General features: G+C 53.1%; 2 protein-coding genes across 3 annotated transcripts; both read right to left on the bottom strand.

The window, feature by feature from the left end:
- Window positions 1-5,027, bottom strand: CNTF (ciliary neurotrophic factor). Its single transcript, XM_040558348.1, has 3 exons — window positions 4,892-5,027; window positions 1,704-1,997; window positions 1-1,386 (listed from the first exon to the last, which is right to left on the bottom strand). Exons 2-3 carry the CDS (start codon window positions 1,818-1,820, stop codon window positions 913-915), a joined length of 591 nt encoding a protein of 196 aa, XP_040414282.1. The 5' UTR covers window positions 1,821-1,997; window positions 4,892-5,027; the 3' UTR covers window positions 1-912.
- ZFP91 (ZFP91 zinc finger protein, atypical E3 ubiquitin ligase) lies at window positions 2,896-21,216 on the bottom strand. 2 transcript variants are annotated; one of them, XM_040558345.1, is made up of 11 exons: window positions 20,646-21,216; window positions 20,085-20,110; window positions 12,024-12,239; window positions 11,734-11,770; window positions 11,140-11,232; window positions 10,521-10,643; window positions 8,229-8,279; window positions 7,637-7,715; window positions 7,354-7,468; window positions 6,753-6,852; window positions 2,896-6,389 (listed from the first exon to the last, which is right to left on the bottom strand). In XM_040558345.1, exons 1-11 carry the CDS (start codon window positions 20,954-20,956, stop codon window positions 5,879-5,881), a joined length of 1,662 nt encoding a protein of 553 aa, XP_040414279.1. In that variant the 5' UTR covers window positions 20,957-21,216; the 3' UTR covers window positions 2,896-5,878. The 2 variants fall into 2 exon arrangements, with proteins under 2 accessions (XP_040414279.1, XP_040414281.1); XM_040558347.1 differs by having other exon boundaries at window positions 11,140-11,229; window positions 20,646-21,191.
- Window positions 21,217-21,540: the final 324 nt, after the last annotated feature.

Raw genomic sequence — 21,540 nt, 5'->3', positions numbered from 1 at the left:
GATCTCCCAGGCACTTTATTCACTCAGCAGCCAGCAGCCATCATAGCCATAAAGGAAAAAACAAAAACAAAAACAAAAACAACGGCCAGGGCAGCCGAGAAGCCTCACGGCTGCTCCCTTCGCAGGGTATGAGATGCAGGTTGGGGCTGTTAGTTTCTCCAAGCCATCTCCAGTCCTAATTGTGGCCTGGAGGCACCAACATCCTTGTGGAGGGTCTTCCAAGTCAGCCTTCGGTTAACAGATCCTCTCTGCTGTATTGTCGGAGCAGCTGAGAAATGCCCCCCTGCTCAAACCCCCCACCGACCCCTCCCGAACGAGCCCCCAAGCAGTTAGTGCAGAAATTCAACGCACAGAGAACACAAATTGGGCAGGAGCAGCTGGCGGGGAAGGAAAAGGAACCACCTGAAGGAGGCAAAGCCTTGGGTTTTGCAAATGGGGCACAATTCCTTTCACCAGGTGCTATTTTCACATCCCTTTGCTCCTGCCTTGCCTCTACAAGAGCCCCACCACAGCTCCCCTCCTCGTGAAGCAGCGTCAAGCCATGAAAAGAGGCAGCAACCAAGCAAGTTTCACGGCACAGGCTAGCCCTGTCCTTGCTCATGAAGGACCCCAGCCTCTGGGACCTGCAAACCCCTGGCACGCAGAGCCAGACTCATCCCGAGCCTTGTCCTTCCAGGGCTTCCCTCCCCGTGCCTCTGCTTCCCTAGCTGGGAAAAGGAGCCCCCAGGGAACGGCACCAAAAGCGTGGGGGCTCTGGGGTTTAGTGGCGTGCTCTCCCCCGTCCGCCCCCCACCCCAAAATCCCCTGTGACTGTGAGCAGCCCTCGGCAGGGGTGGGAAAGGAGTCCTGCTGGATGGACCCCCCCCGGCTAAACCCTAACCAGACCCAGGCTCCCTGCACCCCATGCGGCCATCACTGGCCCTCGGCCAGGCCAGGGGCTGAGCCGGCACCGGGGCCGGGCCGGGCGAGCTGCCGCAGGTCCCTCACGGACCTCACGGCCCACTGGGCCAGCTCCCGCAGCACCCCCAGGCCCCGCAGCTTCTGCTCGAAGAGGCTGAGGCGAGGGGGCGCAGGGGGCCCATCCCCTTCGTCGCCGGGGGGCCCGCGGCTCTCCAGCTCCAGCAGCTCCTCGAGGTGGTAGGCGAAGGCCGAGACTTGCAGCAGGACGGCCGCCAGCGCCCGGCCCAGCGCGGCGTCGGCGTCGCCCAGCTGCTCCCGCTGCTCCTCCAGCATCTGGGCCAGCAGCGTGCGGAAGGCCCGGTACGCCACCAGGTTGTCCAGGAGCCGCTGGGTCCCCGTCTGCTCGCTCCAGTGCTCCGCTGCCGCCGCCGGCACCCCCTCCACCGCCGCCACGCTGACCGAGGCGTCCAAGCCCTGCCGTTCCACCTGCACGGGGAAAAAAACAGCCGGGGCTCAGTGGTGCCGGGAGAAACGGGGACCCTCAGCAGCCCCCTGCCGGTGCCCCCAGCCGTGGTGCATGCCAAGATGATTTTGGGCACAGGGGCAGATGCTGAGAGGCAGGAGATCACCCAAGCATCAGTCCACAGCATTGAGACCCCAAGGCAGAGGCGTCGGCAGCATTTCGTCCCACAGCTCAGCAGCTCGGCCGCGTGCCAGAGGCCCCGTGCCCCGTCACAGCCGCCCGGCGTCAGACCCAGACCCCGCTGGCAGCAGCCTCGGGGCGCGGGCAGAGATGAACTCACGTAGATGTCCAGGAGGTCGGCAACGTCCGAACGCATCTTCCTGGCCAGGCGGATGCCGCGGCTGCACAAGTCGCGGCGCCGGAGGGTGGTGGCCGAGGGGGTGTCTGCTGCTGCCATGGCCCAGGCGGTCGTCCCGGGCTCCGGGCTCACGGCGCGGCGCCCGCCTGGCCCAGGAAGGACAATCCCGTGCTGAGCTGGTGCATTCCAGCCGGGAGCTCTGCTCACGCGTCCGCTGGCCCGGCTCTCCCCCTCTTCCGCGCCTGGGGCCTGGCACGACGCTGCAAATTCCCGCCTCTGGGATCAACAGCGACAGATTATTTCCCTAATTCCCCCACGCTTTAAGCCTATTGCCCGGAACAGTCTCGCCCAGCAGCAGCAGGAGGCTCTCCCAGCCCCGGCTCAGACCCTCTCTAGCCTCCCCGCAGTGAAATGAGCACCGGGCTGAGCCCCCAGCCCCGGCCCCGTTCCCCCTACTCAGGCCAGAGTGCAGGAAACCGCTGCTGGGAAGAGGCGAGCAAAGCTGGGACGTTGCTCAACAGCTGAGCAGGGACTGCAGCCTGGGGCCTGAGCAGGGCACAGGGGACACGGGGACACCCAGCCCCAGCTGTGGGATGGGGTGCTCTTCATCCCAAAGCCCTCAGGGCTGCACCCCAAAGCCCCCAGAGCTTCACCCCAAAGCCCTTGGAGCTTTAGGGTCCTGCCTGCTGCCCTCTTCTTGCTGCGTGGCCCCCCCAAACCCAGCCGCCATTTCCTGCAGGGGCCTGCCCTGAAGCAGAGCCACGGAGTAGGAGGCCCCTGATCCACCCCCCCCAAACACAAGCACCACACAAAAACCAGCCCTTTTTGGGTTTATTTGCTTTTTCCTCAAGATGTTTATTTCGGTTACGTGTTACCCAGATTAAGAGAAAAATGAGAGTTGAAAAGCAGCTTCCCTTTACAACCGCACCACTATGAGCCCTGCCCTGGCTCGAGGCTACCAGGGGGACTGAGGACTACCGGGGGGGATCTAAGGGCTAGCGGGGATGGGGGGCAACCCCCAGCCCCACCAAGGCCAGCCCAGCAGCACCGGTGCCACCTGGTGGCTACTGCAGAAAGCGCTGCCAAGGCCCCTGCTCCCAGCCCACCCTGCTGCAGGCCCTGACTTCCCTCCCGGGGAGGAGAAAAAAAATAATAATAATAAATAAATACAGGGGAAAATACAAAAAAATGTTTATTGCAAACTACTACAATAATTTATTGAAGCAAACTGCATGCGAGTGAAGGAGAGACGCCGAGGGAAGGGGCAGCAGGAGGGCTGTGTCAGTTGTAGGGCATGGAAGGGGAGAGGGAAGGAGTTACACCAGTCTCTCCTGCAGCAGGGCGAGCAGGCTGTGGTTAGAGGACAGACAGGCAACCCGCCGAGACCAGAAAAAGAAAAAGGGAAGCTATGAGGGGGCGCACGGGAGGGCGAGGCAGGGATCAGAGGTCTCAAGGCCAGGAATGAGGTGGGAGGCGAGCAAGCTGCTTGATCCCGCAGCCGCTGACAACTGCACTGCTCTGCTCGGGGCAGCAGGGGCAGGCGCAGGACGAGGCAGGCTCCCTCGCCTCCCAGCCAGGTGCTGAGTGTTGCAGCACCGGTAGGGAGCGAGCTGGTGGCCCAGAAGCAGTTTAGTGTCGATCTCGGAGAACAAAACCCCAAGCTCTCCCTTTAGTTTAGTGTTCTGTGCAAGGCTCTGCCTGCCCCGCACCTCTCGCGGGGGCGGTGGCAGGGCATGAAAAGCAGCAGAGGGGCTGCAGCAACCTGGGGGAAAATAGCCAACCCCTACTACACTGGCACATCCCCTATGGGCAGTGGGATCCAAGGCAGGAGAGGTGTTTGCCCCCAATTCACACCCACTGCCCTGGGCAGGAGACCCTCGCTGCCAGTGGGTGAAACCATCAGGGTTGGGTCTGATCCTCTTCGTGCTGTGCGGTGCCCCTTGAGTTAGGGAGGGGTGCGGGTAGGGGGAAAACCAGCTGGCCACCCTAAAACTCCCCCCTGGAAATCACAATAAATTGATCCAAGCAACAGGTTGTATCACCCCAACTAAGGAAACTGGTTTGTGTGCTTCACCACCACCCCACTGCGTGCCTGTCGTGCGTGGTGTTCCAGGAGACGCCTGCCCAGGGGTGCTGCAGCCCTCCTGCCTACCCCCAGGAGAAGCACGGGAGCCACGCTCAAGGAACAGGGGATGCTCACACCAAGACGCCGGGGTTGCAAACTGCCCGAGCACAAAGCACCCCACCACCAGAAGCGTTTTGGCTTGTTCAGGCACAGACTTCAACGTCAGTGGGGAAGGGAAAGGGGAAATCAGGACAAGTGACCCCATAAAAGCTGTCAGACTCGGGCCACAGCTGGATTTCCAGGCAGCACAGGGGACAGAGTGGGTGTTTAGAGTCAGTTTCCTGTAAAAGTTTCCAATTGAATTCCACATTTTATTGCTGTTCTCCAGACCCCAGATACCCGATTTTGCCTGGCTGCTGTTACAGACCGATTTTGCTGACCGTGCGCTTGGACAAAACACTTGGGCTCTGTTCCAAGCACATAAACCCAACCAAAAGAAAAGAAAACAAGTAAACAAACAAAAAGCCCAGGTTATTTTTCACCTCTTCCAAAAAAACACTAAGAAATCAAGGCCACTGAGTCTCCACACACAGTTTCAGAGAACAGAGCAAAAAAGATCCGAGTCTAAATACCAGGCGCGTCACATCCTATGCGAGCCTCTCCGAGGGTTCAGGTCTGTCCCAGCTACGCCAGCAGGCGACACTCAAACTACAAGGCTCCATGGAAAGCAGGGGCGTTTTGTGCCAAAGCGAGGAGCTTTGAGCACACAGCTGCACAACGCTCCCCAGAATGGAGGCAGGGAGCGAGCCGACGGCCCCTTCCTCCTCCCTCAGCCTACTGCCTTGGATAAATTCACCTGAGACGACCGTACCCGGTCTCTGCTTCTGTATCTTTTGTCTAGACCCGGAAAGGAGAGGCAGAGGTGGATGAGGAGCACGGCATCCCCCACCAGCAAGCGGCTCACAACAGCCCTAAGTCACGAGAACAAGTTCCTGGCTAACGATGTCCTTCCCTGTGAGGCTACGGAGTCAGGGGACGCAGAAAGAGCACTTAATGCGAGGAGCTGGGAGGGAAGGAGACAAGAGCCAGCTGTTCCAGCACTCACCTCATCCTCCTGCTAAAACGCTGCCGCAAAGACTCCCACTGCAAACAGGCTCTTCTCCGGGGGCTCTCCCTCTACTCTGGAAAAGCTACGAGAGAGATCTGACTCCCGAACACTGCCTTCCCTCAGCTCTCCTCCCAGCGGCTGTCAGGATGGCACGGCATGCTCCCTGCGACTCCCTAGCGTGAAGGAGCCTCCTGGGAAACAGCCCGAACCCCTTCCACCCCCACCCACCGAGAACAGAACTAAAAAATACCGACCCTTTTTAATCAATAAATAAGGAATCTCGTTACCACAACACAAAAACGAAACATGTTCAAAGTGCAAATTACTGTCGTCAAACTGGGATGCTCCTCCTTGCCTCTCCCACGCAGGGCTCCCGTAGCCCCCGGGGCCTCTCCAAGCAAACATGATCTACGAGCCAGGGCGTTCCCTCAACTTCCTGCCAGAGACAGAGCAGAGGAGTGCGGTGAGGCCGGGGACGCGTGCTCCTCCACAGCTCACCCTGCCGAGGGGGCCTAAAGTGCCAAGCCAACCTCCCAGCCCCAGGAAGAAGAACGAGACTGCAAGGACCAGAGTGCAGTGATGCATAGAAGTTGGGACCACGGGGCGGAAGGGAGTCCTAAGAAACTCGTCCAGAGCGCATCAAAATGCTTTCTAGTTTCCAAGTGGGGCCACGTCAAGAAAGGCATCTGCTTTGGGGCAGAGCGAAGGGTTTCGGCCATTCCCCCTCCCTCGGAGAAATCCGTCGCTCGGTCCAACTTGCTCTGGTAACGGCAGCATGTGCCCCTTTCCTACAAAGGAGCAGTGACAAGACAGAAGTGGTTGGGAGAAAGAGGACGTGCCGTGATCCACGCCGGAGGAGAGCAGACCCTTCGGTTATTTACTAGTATTTTAAGTTTTGCTTTTCTCTTTCAATACGCGTCTCCATTGTTTTTCCTTTTAAATACAGAGTCCGAGCTGTCCCAGCACCCACGTGCTCCCCGCCCACTAGGGTCCAGTGGAGTCTGAATCTTCGATGAGCACCTCCGTGGTGGCTCCCAGGATCTCTGTGTTCATGACCAGCCCTTCTGGGTTTGCGCTGCTGCCGCTGCCCACGAAGAGCTTGCCGTCAGCCACCAGGCTCACGCGCTCCGCCCCACCGCAATACGTCTTGGGCATCCCGTCGGGGTTCAGCAGCAGGCAATCCGCCGGGGCAGCGCTTCCCAGGGGGTCGGGAAGAAGGGGGAGGCCCTGGCCATCGGTGGGCGGCGCGATGGCCTCGGGGTTAGTGCCCAGGATGTCAGTGCTGGTGATCAGGGCACCTGCGTTGGCAGCCAGTGCTTCAGCGATAAGCACTTCGGGGTGGCTCTTGGCTTTGTGGGCCACAACGCTGTCCTTCTTCTCGAATTTCTTGCCGCAAATGTTGCAGGAGAACTGGTAGAAGGAGTCGGCGTCGTGCTTCTTCATGTGCCAGTTCAGGGAGGCCTTCTGCCGGCAGGTGAACCCACAGATCTCACACCTGGGGAAGGGGAGAAGGGGGAGGTCACAACAAAGGGACATCGGCACGCGTTGGTGTAGACAGGGGCAAAGAGGCGGCCCAGGAAAGCAGCGGGGGCTCATTAATATGGGATGCCACCTCGGCGCCAGCTCTTCCAGAGATATTTACAGGGGCTTACTCATGCTCCTCAGATCTGAGGCACTGCCTGAAGGAACAGGTGAGACAACAAGCAGCAATCCAAACACTCCTACAGCTGCGTGTTTAAAGGGGGCTGGGACTCCAGGAACAGGGTCCAGCCCTGCCTTCAGAGCTGCTCTCGGAGCAGTCCAAGAGCAGATATATCCACGGGTCACTCGGGAGGGTAACAGAGGCAGAGGTACTCACTGCAAGGGCTTCTCGCCTGTATGGATCATCCGGTGCACCGCCAAGTTATGAGAACTCTTAAACGCCCGGGCACAGTACTCGCAGATGTAATCCCTTTGATCTGAAAAGCAACACCAGTCACAGCGTCACTCTCCTGCGGACCTGCTGGCTCTCCCCGCTCTCATGTTGTAGGCAAAGCTGCCCAGGAAGCAGCAGAACGAGAAGTGCTGGGAGGCCAGCAGACAGCAAGGGAGGAGGTGTCCCACAAGACACCACAGAAACTGATGGAGAGTTAAGGCATGATTAAGGCTCTACGAGTTAATTATCCATTCTGACCAGTGCTGAAGGGTGGCAAATTAGGATAAAGCTTGGCTTGTTTTATCCCTCTACAGAACCCCTGACTGATACTTGCCAGAGGGTGAATCAAGAACTCTATAGCCCATTTCCTTTCATTTCCTTAACAGATTGTAATCTACAAGTGAGTAATATTCTTCCACTGCTGCAAGTCGGTACCATCTGCCTTAGCTTCACTCCCTCCTTAAGCACTGGAGGCTTCCCCCCCACCCTCCCTCTGTTCCACGACCCAGGGAGGAGTTTGGATCTGTTTCCCACCTCCCTATACCTGTGTGGTGTTTGGCATGCCGCAGGAGCTGCTTCTGGAGGCGGAAGAGCCGACCGCAAGAGGGATGGGGACACACGTATTTTTTCTTCAGCAAGTGCTGGTACTTGATGTGATGCTGAAAAAGAAGAGTGAAAGGTTGTAAGCTCTCTCTTTACACGGCTAAGACGATGGCTGAAGCACTCTGATCCCAGATGGCCCCCCTCCACAGTGAAAGGCCCTGGTGCAGATGGCCCTCCCCTGCCCTCACACGTATGCCACCAAGCAGCAGAACATCTCAGCCCACCTGCAGGTAACGCGGGTGAGCCAGGACAGTGCCGCAGCCTTCCATCTCACAGCGGACGTACTGTATCGGGGGCTTCTTCCTAAGAGACCAGTAAGGAAACGAGCAGAGGTCAGCTGAGAAATCCAAAGCTGAGGCAGCGTAAGATAAATGAATGTGAGTGCAGTTCAGTAACGCCAGAGCAGTTTGGTAATGTGAGAGCAAGGGATCACTGCTCCAGTATTCCTGTTTGGGCTATGCTCATAGAGATTCTGGCCAAGAGTCTGCTCTGTTCCTAGAACTATCTGAGTGCTCTCACCAGAACTGAAAAAAAACCAGAGGCAAAGCTCCCCAAAACCTTACCTCTGGACACTGCCAAGGCAGGGATCAACTCAGATGAGATTAAAAAAACGGCTGGGAAGAATTCAAGCTTAACACCCACAGGGAAAAAAGGGAAAGAAAGCAGGGAAGTCAAATACATGATGCTATTTTTTTCTCCCCTTAATGCAGATTTCTGTACTGTGTGAGAGAGATGCCTCTAAGACAGTTAACATCTGTGTAGGACACAGAGGAAGCAAGTCTTCAGAACCAAACTGAGTAGAGGGGTGTCACTTACCTTCTCTTGGGCAACCTCGGGCTCTTGTCATCCTTTCTTCTCCTTCCCCTCCTGTAGCAGAGTTACAGAGAGAATTGAAAGAGGCTTCTTTACATCAGTACTGGGCAGAGGTTTTCAGCAGCGTGCTACAACACTACAGAGCTCTTCTGCAGTTTTAGGCTGAAAAATAACACTGCACCCAGCAAGTCAGAATTAAACAGGCACCTGCTCTGGATCAAAGTGGCTGATGAGCTTCAAAGGAGTTACTACTCACGGGGTAGATGGGCAGATCCCCTAAGGAAAGCAAGCAACCAGGCCTTCATGTGATTCGCCCCTGCAACTTGCACAACTCCTGCATCATGCAGAAGAGCAGTCCCCGTGAAACATCCTCACAGTTTTGATACCTGGGTCACACTTTTTTTCTGCATGACATTCGGTGGCTTGTGGCAGATCTCACACCACTCTGCCACTCCCGATACAGCCAAGTGAACCGTGGTTGCAAGACTAGGGCCAAACCTAGCAGTAAGAACATTTTCCCACATTGCCCACCATTCACAACCCATCAAACACCAGTGAACAGGTACCAGGCAGCCACAGCCCAGCAGGCTGTGGTTACAAAATTACCGAGTCTTCTGCCACAATAAAGTGAGGAACTGCTATTTTAACAACCCTCTACCAGGCCTGACATGCTTCACATTTTTCTTTCAAACCTGCGACTGTCTAACCAACTTGCAGCCCTTGATTAAATTCAGACCTTTCCAGGCTGCACGTGAGCACACAAGATTCTGCTTTTATAGGTTCCTGCTGCAGACAGTTAGCAAGCTATCGCCTCATTAATGCGAGCTCTAGATAAATCAATAAAGACCAAGTTTGATGCAGATTCAGAGGAAGGCAATATTCTTGAGAAATAAATGCTTTATGTGGTTTGCTCTCACAAGCCCTCCCATTTCCTAATGAATTTTTTATAAACATATAATTTTGCCCACACAGTCCAGAATTGATAGTGCCTTTTATTTCCTCTGCTCTGTCGGGCAACATTTCATACCACGTGAAACACATCAGTCTGGGAGGCTAGGAAGAAAGGGATTGATAGTCTAGCAGCTATTTTTCAGTTGTCTGAATTAACTATAACAGCTTACACACCTGTCAAGACAAAAAGTCTGTGCTCTGAGCAGACCCGCGTTTACATGTAAAATACAACCCCCAGCAATAGCTCTACCCCGAGCAATGCGCCTGCTTGATCACACTGCTGCACCAAGACACTTAACAGCAGGCTGATGAAGTCTTTTCTAGACTGTATTGAGACATCTTTATCGATAGCGAGACCATGCCAGTAAACAAGCTGAGCAGGCACTCAGCATTCAAGCCAAGCCTTCAGAAGCTGCACAGGTTCTTATGGGCAAAAGCAGCACCAATCCAACAACACAAGTCTCTGAAAGCTACCTTTAGGAGGAGAAAGCCTTCTCCAAAATACAAACATCCGTACTTCCCTCCACAATAAATTGGTCCTGCTACGGCTTAGAAACAGCACCAGAAATTCAAACAGAGGTGTGCAAAGCCTCGCACTGCAGGCCAGCAGAGGGAGCCACATTTGCTCCCATTTCTCACGGATGAGATCAAGTACAAAAACTGTTTTTTTTCCAGCCTACCTGAATGATTTTGACCCTGACACAAATCCATTCTCTCTCTCTCTCATTTGCCAGAAGGCAAGCTTCAGAATTGAGTTCAAGTGAGAGGACACTCAAGTATTTTGAGGCTCCACTCAAAGTACCAGTGACCAACTAGGCAATGTAAGTTCGTTCTCTTTATTTCTCCAAAATGGGGGAGAACCCAGCTGTTTTTCCTGAGCTTTGTTGTGGTACTCCCAAACATACTAAAATGACACTTGATGTGTACAGCGCTCTCCCATCTGTCTCTAGGCACACAGCAGAAGAGAACTGGCCTTCCCAGACCGGCTTTCTAACAGTCTAATAAATACACGTAAGCCTAACACACTTCAGGCATCACAGCTGAAGCCTGTTTTTTTAAAAACTCTCTAAAGTGTTTCACAGGATGTGGCCATATCCAGGTAGGCTGACTAAACCACAGTATTGAAAAACTTTGCCTAAACTAAATGAAAACATTAACTATTTTTCCTTGCCAAACACAGGCAAGACACTAGGAAGCAGCACTTCTGTAAGAACAAGAGGCTCTGCCCTATTGTCTTTCAGACCCAGAAAGGGGAAAACAACAATAAAAACCACTCTTGTACACTAGCAAGAGTGCAAAGTATATAATACACACTGGTACGTATAGTTACAGAATTTTACTCACTTCCTTGGTGGCTCTTCATCTTCATGAAACTCACTCTCTTCTTTTACCTCTACTTTAATCTCTTTCTGCTTCTCTTTTTCCTCTTTTGCCTTGCCAGCTTTTCTCCTTTGCTTTGGGGTTTCCCTACAGAGACACAAATACAGTGCATTACTCCAATGTTAAGTGGCCACCTGCATGTATTCAAAGATACCCTCATGCCCCTCTCTCCTCTTGGCCTCTTCTGAGCACCTCTGGCTGGCAGTGCCTGGTTCTTCAGCATGGTAACACCAAGGGCTTCTCTCCTTCCATACTACTAAAAAGTAGTGTCTGCTTTTTACAGAGATTTAAGCAAGAACTGGGTAGTACTTCATATTTTAATCAAATCCCAACTTCATATTTTAATCAAATCCCATTTTTCTAATCAGGAAGTAGGATCAAAGAAGAACGTGACAGCCAGCAGGGCTCTAATAGCTCTAGACCACTAGAGAAAAATGGTCCCGATAGCTGTAGGGAAACAGTTCAATGGGAGCCATTCCACATCAGCAAGTAGCACAGGTTCTCTGGGTCATATTAAGCTTGTTCAACTACAATGTCACAATTGTTCTTGGCCTACAAACAGTAAGTAGGTAATCTAATATACTTTTCTAGATGGGGCTTGTAGGTTTCATCTCTTGGATCGTCTTTGAAGGGAACTTCTTCCTCGCTGACAAGGATCTCTTCCTCATCATCGCTGCTGGGAGAAAAGGAGAACAGATGAGCTTAGCAGCAACAACTTCAGCACTACTGAATTCATACTGAATTCATTCATTCAATACTGAATTCATGCACCACCCCACAGGATGGGAACGACACTTTTACACTGCATTTTTTCATCCCACGTGACTGGGGAAAGCTAACAGCTTGCACTGACTAAGGAGCATAACGACAGCCAAAGCAGACAGCCAAAGCAGAGCAGCCCCTTCTTGTGAGCCCAGCCAATTACAGCACCTGCTGCAGAAGGAATAAAGCTACAAGGTGAGATGCCCACCCCCTACCAAATACATTTCTCCACACCTCCTGACACCTGCAGTCCAACAGCAACCCAAAACGAAAATATAAAGGGTCAGGACTGCACGAGAACAACTTCTACTCTTCCCACAGACCCTATCACAAGCATTTGAAAAGCTTGAGATTGTATTTTTGCCCCTTCTTGACATTAAATATGAAAAAATACCACAAAGTAAGAGCTTCCTACCTGATTCCAGCTGGAGACTGATGCTCTTCTGTGACCTCTGAAAGGAAAAGTCACCAGTAAGTTTCAACCTGTGATCTCTGCAGTGAGCTCATCTGTCTCGAGATACCTCCACCAACACTCAGCGCCAGCAGCGCTGGTGGCAGAAGGTGCTCGTGACACAGAAGCACCACGCCTGTACCAGCCACGTACAGCTCCCCAAGTTACACCCACGTGCAGCTCCCTTCAGAGGTCCCCAGGATCTGCCTGTCTTCAGGCACCGCCTACCTTCCGTGCCAGGGCTGCCCACGTACCGTACTCGAGCTGGTCCACGTTTGGTTCTGACTTGCAGACGAGCTGCAGGGAGCCGGTCTTGGACCTGGAGGCACGCGAGTTCTCGGTGTCACGCTGGCGGGCCGCGGCGGCCGACCTGCTGCTGCGCCAGCTTCTGCTGGGCCGGGCTGTGCTGGCAGCAGAGTCATGGCTGAGGAGGCTGGAAACCTCCTCCTCTTCCTTCTCTTCTTTGGGATCTGAAACACACATTGCAATCTCGTTAGTACTAATAGGAATAAAGGTAAACCCCACTGTTGTTTCACGCCCCTTGCACGGTGTGGAACAGCACAGCCTCCAACTGCCTCTGAGTAAAGGCACAAATATTTAAAAATAGCTCACATTTGCCTCTGATAAAGGCGCGTAGGATGATTATTTGCTGGCTCCGATCTCCCCTGAGCAACACAGACATTTGTAAACCTCAGCAACTGTTTAATGACAGACTAGTTTCAAAATTGGTCTGTGTTAAGAGTTGTGTTTGGAGAATCCCCCAAACACATATTTAACCTGAAACATACACCTGGTAATAATCCAGAGGAATCCAAACTGGATGTTTCTGATCTCGTGCTAGGGCAAGAAGCATCACAAGTACCGCTAGCCTGAGGTCTCTGCACTCAGTTACGGCTTCTGCAGGTGGTTTCTTTTTGGCTGACCTCCAGATACGCTTTGGCAAGATAACAGAGCTGCCTAAAATGTATATGTGAGCAAGTTCATCCCTTTAAAAGCTAAGACTTCCAAGTACGGTTCACCTGGTTTCACTTTCTGGTGGTTGCTGGAACACCAGGCCTTGATGAACTCAAATGCTTTTTGATATTTCACCAACGATGTGCTAAGAAAATCCATCCCTAGCAGCTGGCTAGGCTCGGTACTCCAGGTTTGTCTCTGCATTAGCACACAAAGCACCCGCAGTGAGGCACAGGGCCTGTGCTCTAGCCTCAGCTCTGACTCCCTCCTTTTTACTTAAACCCCTTTCCACAGCTGTCTGGTTTCGGGGGGATTGTGCTGCCCAAGCACCAGCCAGCAGTACCCCTGATGCTCAGGAACTTTCCAAGCACCTGCTTGCAAATGCAGGGCACAGTTCTCTAAGGACGGACTGGGGAGCAGCCCTGGTGAGGAGTAAATCCCCAAAACCAGGCTCCCCGCAGCACGCAGCAGGGAGATGAGGTCATAAGCTGAGACAGGTGGGTTTGTCAGGACACAGGAAAAGCAGTTTTCCCCAAGAGGACAGTCAAGGGCTGGAAGAGGGGCTTGGAAGCACAGCCGTGTGACCTCCATGCTTGGAAGGCTTCAAGACCTGGATGGAAAAAGCCCCTGAGCAACAGGATGGGAACTCCAGGTTGAAGCCAGGACCAGAGACCTGCAGAGGGACCCTCCCACCTAAATTCTTTAGTTTTGCTTCAAACCTTTTGAATTTAACTTCCAGCATGTTGTTTGGTATTCAGCCCTTATTAACTGAGCTGGAATCACCAACCTCTGAAAAATCAGGAGGAATATAGGATACAAGGCCTCACAAGTTCATTGTAAAACAGCAACCAAGTCTGATGCCTTACACGTACACAGCCAAGTCCATCATCAAAGCATAAAAATTACAACCAGGAAGCCAAAAAAGGTGTATGGATCTCATAAAACAGAGTTCATGTTGGTTTCAATCCTAATTGTGATCATCCTCAGTTTTGAATGGTAAATCAAACTCAAAACCACTTTGAAACCACTCTCTAGGAGTTTTCCCATCAAGCACTACCATTCTACCAGCGTTAACACACACTGCTTTCAAAAAGATGGCTATTCCCTTGGAAGACCATTCATTTGGTGATTTCTTGGTAAGAGCTAGTATTTTATAGATCACACTTACGAAGTTGAAGCAGACCTCCCTTAGAATATATTTCTACAAAGTACACCTGAGGCACCACTCACCTAGCAACTTGGCTTCATTTCTCTGAAGTCAAGGTATTTAATATTAAAGCCTTTCCTCATGACCTCTCATTTTTACATCTACTTCAGCACTGTCTACAAGTTTGGTTTTTTTGTTTGTTTGTTTGTTTTTGTTTTGTTTTGTTTGTTTTAAACATGCTGTGTTTTCTTGGAGGCACGTAAGTACTCACAGGTCTGAGCAGCACTGAATACTTACCATGCACCAGAACCTGTAAAGCAGTATGGAGCTATTAGTTTAAAACCCTTGGAATTGTAGATCCTCCCTACAGTGGGCACGGCTCAGTAAGGCAAGGTTAGAGATTCCCCCCCAGGGAACGCATCTGCAAAGTACTCAGCTGGAATCAGCACTCACCAAGGCTTTTCCTGAAATCTAAAATCTCCAAAAAATCCAGCCTGCCTGCCCAGAAACAAAAAAAAAAGTGCTATTTTTTTGTGCCCCAGAGATGGCAACTGTCTTAGAAGAGCAGAACTTCCCGTGCTGCTTTGCTGTCTAGCCCACCTGATCTGGCTTTAGAGGTGACCACAAGGCTCTCACCAGAGATGTTACGGTTGTAACTCTGCACTTCAGGATTCCTCCCCACACTTCTGAGGTTAGGCAGGGTGCAGTAGCACTCACATCTGCATCTAGGTCAGGGATCGTGGCTGTCCTCATCTCTGTCATCCGTAAGAGATGCCCACGTCTCCCAATTACCTATAGCTTGCAGTAGTTAACCTTACAGCTATTTTCAGTCCTGTCTTGGGTACTACACTTCATCTGGTTAAGCCTAGGCCCTGTGGATGAATACTGCACTGCCCCTCTCCTCCCACAAACGTGTCTGCACTAAAACCCACGTGCTCCTCAGTTCACAGGGCTTGGCTGATTACAGAAAGGAGCAAGATAAGATAAATGGAGTAAGCGTTGTTACTACAGCTAATCAGGCTTCCTTCTTTCAGAAAAGGAAGATGCTGCTCTAGTGTCTCGAGACCGAAACAAAGGAAACCTTACATTAGAAAGGCTGCAGTTGATTCTGCACTTAGAAGTGGTGCAAGTGTCAACAGCAGTGCTGGACACCAGGCCATACGAACTCAGACCACAGGAGAATGAAAGGGTACACAAGACAATACCAAGGCGCCCCCAGTGAGAAGCACAAAAAAGCAAGGAGCGTTTGCTTGTCAGGTCAGCTGTTGCAAAACCAATTACGTGCTTCCCTTTTGGCAGGACCTGCTGGCCACTCAGCACATGCAATCCCAGTTAAGACGCAGCACTGCTGTCTTCTGCCCAAATCACGGGGCAGGGGGGCAACAGAAGCTCTGAGCTGGCAGAACCCACCTGCCACGGAACGCCCCTGCACTCACACTCCCCTGCAGTCCCTCCCATGCAGATATTATCTACCTCCTCCAGCTGCCTCTGCAGGAGTCAGTTGCAGGCTGGGTGGGTGCCAGCATCTTGCAGGAAGCCAGTCAAGAGACACGGGGAAAAATCCACTTCTTGAAATCCTACCAGTCCTTTTGATCCTTTGGTCAAACCTTGGAGTTTCTCCTACCTTGAACTGTCCCTTCACTAAGCAACTTCGTGATAAAAGCAGCTGTCATTCTGGGGTAGTTCCACCATCCTTCCCAGCTGCCTTTCAGCGAACAGCGTCCAGGGCAGAAAACACATCATAGTGATGGAGGTACATTAACGTGAGAGTCAAACACCCTTTAACCCTGAAGTTTGTGAAGGAAACGCCAGTCAGTGAGAGAAGGGAAAAGAGAAGGAAACCTGGGAGGAAATTCGGTGCAAAGCTGTAGCTCTGTTGTAGCAGCTTGGGTTACCAAAAGAACAGACTCTGGGCACCGTTACGCTTCTCTACAAGAGCTTACCCAGTAGCATTCCGTCCTCACTCAGCGTGCTGCGCATCCCAGAGTCCCACACCATTCATACATATAAATATAAAAGATTTATGTCCTCAAGTTTGCCCTCCGCCTTCCACTCCTGGCAATAAATTCACCCTTACAAGCCTCCACTCCTCCCTGTGCCAAAAACCCACCTCACAAGCAGGACACTCTCCGGAAGCAACAGAGCAGCTCTCACACCTCCCTGTGCCTCCTTTCTCGCTTCACCTTCCAGCCACGTCACTCCCCGACCCCACAGCATTTGCTTTATAGGCGAATCGTCCCAGCAGCAGGTGCTTACTGCCTTTGTTTTTTATAATCACTGGATGCAGCAAGCGTAAAGAGCGTGCCTGGGTCAAGGACCGCAGCAGCGAACACACACATCCCACAGCCCGACCTTCCTCCTGAGCGCTGAAGGAACACAGCACCGCCCAGGGACGTGCTGTCCTCAGGTTTCGCCGGGGACGAAGGATGTCAGCCCCCGGAAGCGGAGCTTCTTGCTCACTCCCGTCGCGTGCTGCACATCTCCCAGCTCTGCACAAACCAGCCTTCTGTAGCGGAGGTACCACGCATTGCTGCCTACCAGCTCTGCCGCACCGACACCTGAAAATCCACTCGATTACACCCAGAAGTAGGAGCTGCTGGTACTCCGCATCAGCTTTTCCCAGCCACACTCGTTCAGATGTTCAAGCTTTTATTTACCAGCCTCCCGTAAGGCTGCAGCAATAAAATATTAACCTTTCTTCAGACAAAGAAGTTAAGGGAAAAGAATATACTATGAATTATTAAGTTTCAAAACGACTGGTATAAAAGCAACTGTATGACAACATGTATACATCTCTGACCACAGCTTCAATTTAACACAGAAAATGTATTTTATGTGTTTCATGCCCCATGTTGTGATGGCACAACCAACAAACAAGTCAGGAAAAAAGAATCCTCGTGCAAGTCCCTATCTGAATAGCTTTTTCCCCTCTAAAACATCTGTAAAATTCTGTGTACGGGACACAGGAAAATCCTCATAGGAGTCAAAGTAGGCTCGGGCAGCCTGAGCTGTTTAAATTCAGCACATTTTTAGAAGGCTTGATTATAAGTCATGTCATCTCTTTGAAAACACTGACAAACGCCTCAAGAAAAGCAGTCATTACCAAAGAAGCGTGAAGCTTTAAGAACACAAATAGCGAGGTATAATACGAGCTATCTATCCTACAACACAGCCTTCTACAATTCGAGCCTGAAAGTTTTCCGTCTCTTCTGAATTTGTGGACTTGTGTTGTTTCTCTAACAGTCAGAGGCAGGCTGCTAGAGAGCAACCTTGCGTTCCCCACACCATTTCACAGTCCTTGAAGAAATGCTCTCTGGCTTCCCCTTCAGCACAGCCCGAAAGCCAGTGTGATGGGAGAACAGCTAAAATACCAGCCACCCACAAATTGCATTACAGTAGCCTCATACCAGAGGAGCAGAAAAAGAAATCGCGAGGAACAAATCACCAAGACAGCTCTCCAAACGTGGGAACACCTAACAACAGCGTCCCCCTCCCAGCTCCTCCCAAGGCCCGCTCTCCGCGCCCGCACACCCAAGAAACGCACAGATTGTGCTGGCATCGCCCTCCAGCCCGTGCTGGCCTCAAGCTTTCGGTTCTCAGCAGTGGGGGAGTCCCACGTGAGCCTCCACGTGTTAAAGCTGTGCCCACGAGCGTCAAGCAGGGAGCTACAAAAAGCCTCTGGACAGCTGACGCCCAAGCAAGGGGCTCCGTGCACCTCACCTCTCCCCTTCTCTACCTCTCAAACTCTTTACTTTTTTTCACTAAAAAAAAGGGGGGTTAGAGTCAGAATCTAGTTAGGCTGTAAAATTGTATCTGAGAAGCAGGTTTCATTGGACTGCTACCACAACTTAAAGAGCCACAGTAAGCACCTGATTTTCAGTTCAGTGACAGAAGGACATGGCATATATTCATTAAATCTATATTCCAGTAATTATTGAGGCCTAAGAGAAATGAGAATTATTTCCATGGGAGCACACAGCGTCGTAGGAAGTCAAATGTGAATTATACAGCTGTATGAATCCATTTTTAAGCAGAGATTAAACGTCATACTTATGTCACCAATATTTTCTAGCAGCACACGAAGGAAATACTGCAATTGCATGACTAAGCAGGCCGGGCAGGAAACACTATCGGCACGCTGCCTTTGCAGCGGCCGCGGTGCACACCAGCAGGGCACAGCCGCACGCCAGCTCTGACACAACACACCTTCGACTTTACCCTTCCAGTAATCTTCCCATGGGGCCTGCGCAGACGGACCTTTTGCGCCCTGCTCTGCAGCCAACGAGCAGAAAACCCTCTGATCCCACGGCACCGCGTGAAGGAGCACAAACCTCGGCGACTTGCTCTGCTGTCACGGCAGTTCGGTTATGACCGACGGCACAAATCGGCTGGCATCACAGCCATCGCCTCCGGGCTTTCTTTACTGAGAGCAGCAGTGGTGATTTTACTTCGAAATATAATGTATAAGACAACAGATCTTACTGGACAAGCTTTGGTGCAACAGGTTTTCCATCTCCAGCAGATGCTCGGGATGCCACGGTGCGCCTCGCTTGCACAAACTACTCGCCCAGCATGCAGACACCAACAGCAACTGCTGAGCTCGAGCAAATTGAATGTTCTAAACCGGATATAGAACTTTGCAGTAAAGGATAGCAGCATAATGCAAATTGCCATGGAAGGAGAATTAATTCCATGTCAGAACACAAGCCGCTAAATGCAAACACTAAATTCCCAGTCTTCACCAGACCCACCCGGCACTTTTACTGTGACGCCAGTTTGCACACAAAGGTTCATGGCATCTGTTTTGGCTGCAAGTTTAATAATAATAACAAAGACTTGAGAAATTTAATAAATGTTTTTCTTCATCTCGCGTTCAAGGACAAGCGAATCTCTCAGAGGCCAAAGTTTAAGAAGGCACTCTCCTAAACAGAGGCCAAACTTAGGAAATAGCAGACGGACATCTGCCACTTCCACCAATGTCCTGAGAAACCAGGGTAAAAACGGGATGATTCAGCAAGGTAAACATTTCCACTTACAGGCGTTCAAAACAACGGGAATCACCATCAAAATATTTCAAGATAGCACTACTTTGTACGCATATTAAGTGGCAATGCCATGCCTTTTTTTTTTTTTAAAACACATTCCAGCAAAGCTCAACCTAGAAGGATGAAGTTTTTACTGGGTAGAAGGATGGACAGAGTATTGTAAAGAGCAAACACGTATATCTTTGTGGGGTCTGAGCTCAACACACATTGGTCAATTCTATTTTGGTCTGCAAAAATACACCTCACCAACTAGATTTCAACACCTGAGCTGAAAAAAAGTTATAGACTTGGAGGAATAAAGTCAAAGAGTTATAGAATTACAAGAACAAAAGCGACCTGTAAAGTCCAGGCACAAAAGCCAGCAAACAACAACTGAGCAGCTCCAGCAAAAAAGGTGAATTCATTTGCACAGGTCTATGATTTTCCTTGCTATTTCATCCTCTGTTACAATTTCCCATACCAGATCAAAACCAACACTGCATAAAACTTATTTATTTGGGGGCGGGCGCGAGTGTTTCAGAAGTCATTGGGTAAGGAGCAAGGCCCTCTAATATTTTTCTACAGAAAGCCGTTACGTAGACAAACAGAACTCACAGTGGACAAAAGTAAGTTCTGCTCCTGGCCACCGTTCCCCGTGGTTAAGGCCTTCCTGATGAGACTCATTAAGCCACTCCCATCTCTCTCCCCCAGTTTCTATCCCATCCCTAAGGGGATAACAAGGCATAAAATTCACCACCCGCTCAGTGCTGAGAGGCTAGAAAAGGACAAGCGTAAATATTTGAGTACTCTCATTTCCATACACCTTCCAGATGTCCCTTGAGCACACACACCTGTACTCCTGACAGCAACAGAACAGATGCGAGCACGGATTTTACTAGCTGCTCGAGAGCTGTCAAACCGCGGCACTGTATGGTCTCAGCTTCTGATAGCGAAGTAACACCCTAGTGGTTATTTGGAATAAAGTTGTTGCAAGTTGGGCACATGTAAGCCTCACTGGCAGCTTGCTGCAGTTCCACAATCTTGGGAGAGACCTTGGAAAGAACCCGCACGTCACCAAGCAACAGAGCTTTCCCTGGAAGGGCGATTCAGCAGATGTTTGGCTACCTTCATGGGAAAGCCCTGACTTTCTGGACGGAATACAACTGCACGAACAAGCATCGAGCCCTTACCTTTACCAGCTGCTTTATCCGTGCACCTGAAAAAAAATACAAGAGGTAACCGTAAGAGGGAGCTCCTACTGCGGGGCAGCAGAAACAGCAAAACGTGTTAGATGGAGACGTTCTCAAAAGGCTGCTTCCAACCCCTCATACCAACACGGGTTGGTTCATCTGGGAGAAGCTGAAGCCAGCTGAGGCTTATACCAACAGGGACTGCTTCACCCACAGGAAGTTAAACTGCGGGATAACAGCACAGCAACAAGCCCCAGCCCTACCCACGTTGGTTACACCCACAGCCCAGGGACCCCGCTGTCAGCGGGGCACAGAAGAGCCCTGATATCGAAGGCTGGGGGCTTGGATGGACACCCAGCTGGCTGCCAGCCCTGAAACCCATCAGGAGGGGGCTGCAGCCGCCTCCCTCGGGAAGAGCGACCCCAGCACACCCTTGCCTCGGGGCCCGTGGGCACGAGGCAGGAGAGAGGTGCACGGGGAGGGGGCGGTGCCCCCGGGGGGCGGTCTCAGGAAGAGACCGACGGGTAACGGGAGGCTGCCGGTGCCGGTCCCGGTACTCACCCGAGGCGGGGGGCGCCCTTCCTGGCTGCAGGCGGCGGCTCGGCGGCGGGCTGCTCGGCGGCGGCGGCTGCTCCTCGGGCGCCGGGGCTGCTGCGGCGGCGCCGGGGATACTCGGCCTTACGGCGGCGGGAGGCGGCGGCTGCCCCCGAAGCCGAAGCGGCGGCGGCTCGGCCCCGCTCGCGGCCGCCCCGCAGCACGCGGCTGCCCCCGGAGTCCTCGCCGGGCTCGGCGGCGGGCGCGGGGCGGCGGCGGCCGGGGGGTGCGGCTGGCGGGCCGTGCCCGGGGGTCCCCTCCTCGCCGCCCGCCGGCATCGGGCCGGGGAGCGGAGTGGCTGCGGCGGCGGCCCCGCGCTGCTTCCCGCCCCGCCGCCCCGCCCCCTCGGCGGCCTCGCCCAATCGCCGCCCTCCTCCCCGCCTCCGCGCCGCCAATCGGAAGGCGGTGCGAAGCCCGAGCCCCGCCTCCCCCTCCTCCCCTCCCCGCCTCTCCCCGCCGACTAACCAATCAGCGGCCGCGCTGCCGCAGCGCCCGCCCCCTCGGCGGGCCGCGCGGCCAATCGGCGGGCCGCGAGCCGCGCAGGCGCCGTCGAGCCCGCCGCGCTCGCGCTCGCTCCCCTCACGCACCCCCCCTCCCCTCGCAGCCCCCCCCCTCCCCCGGGACCGGCCCCGCCGCCCCCCGCCCGGCCCGGGCCTGTCCCGCTCCCCGCGGCGCCTCCTACCGCCGCCGCCTGCGCCCCTCCGGCTGCCCCCGGGTGCCCGGGGCCGGCGGGCGAGGCCGCTCGGGGGGGGCAGAGAGCGCTCGCTGCCCCCCCGGCCGCCCCCCGGCCGCTCGCCGCGACGGTTGCCGGTAGGGCCCGGCCCGGCGCGGCTCCGGCGGCAGGGCCCGCTTTGTGCGGCCG

Source organism: Cygnus olor, chromosome 5 (assembly GCF_009769625.2).
Source record: "Cygnus olor isolate bCygOlo1 chromosome 5, bCygOlo1.pri.v2, whole genome shotgun sequence".
NCBI classification, from domain to species: domain Eukaryota; kingdom Metazoa; phylum Chordata; class Aves; order Anseriformes; family Anatidae; genus Cygnus; species Cygnus olor.
Note: the sequence above shows the minus strand (reverse complement) of the source record. Positions and strands in the feature narration are given on the sequence as shown.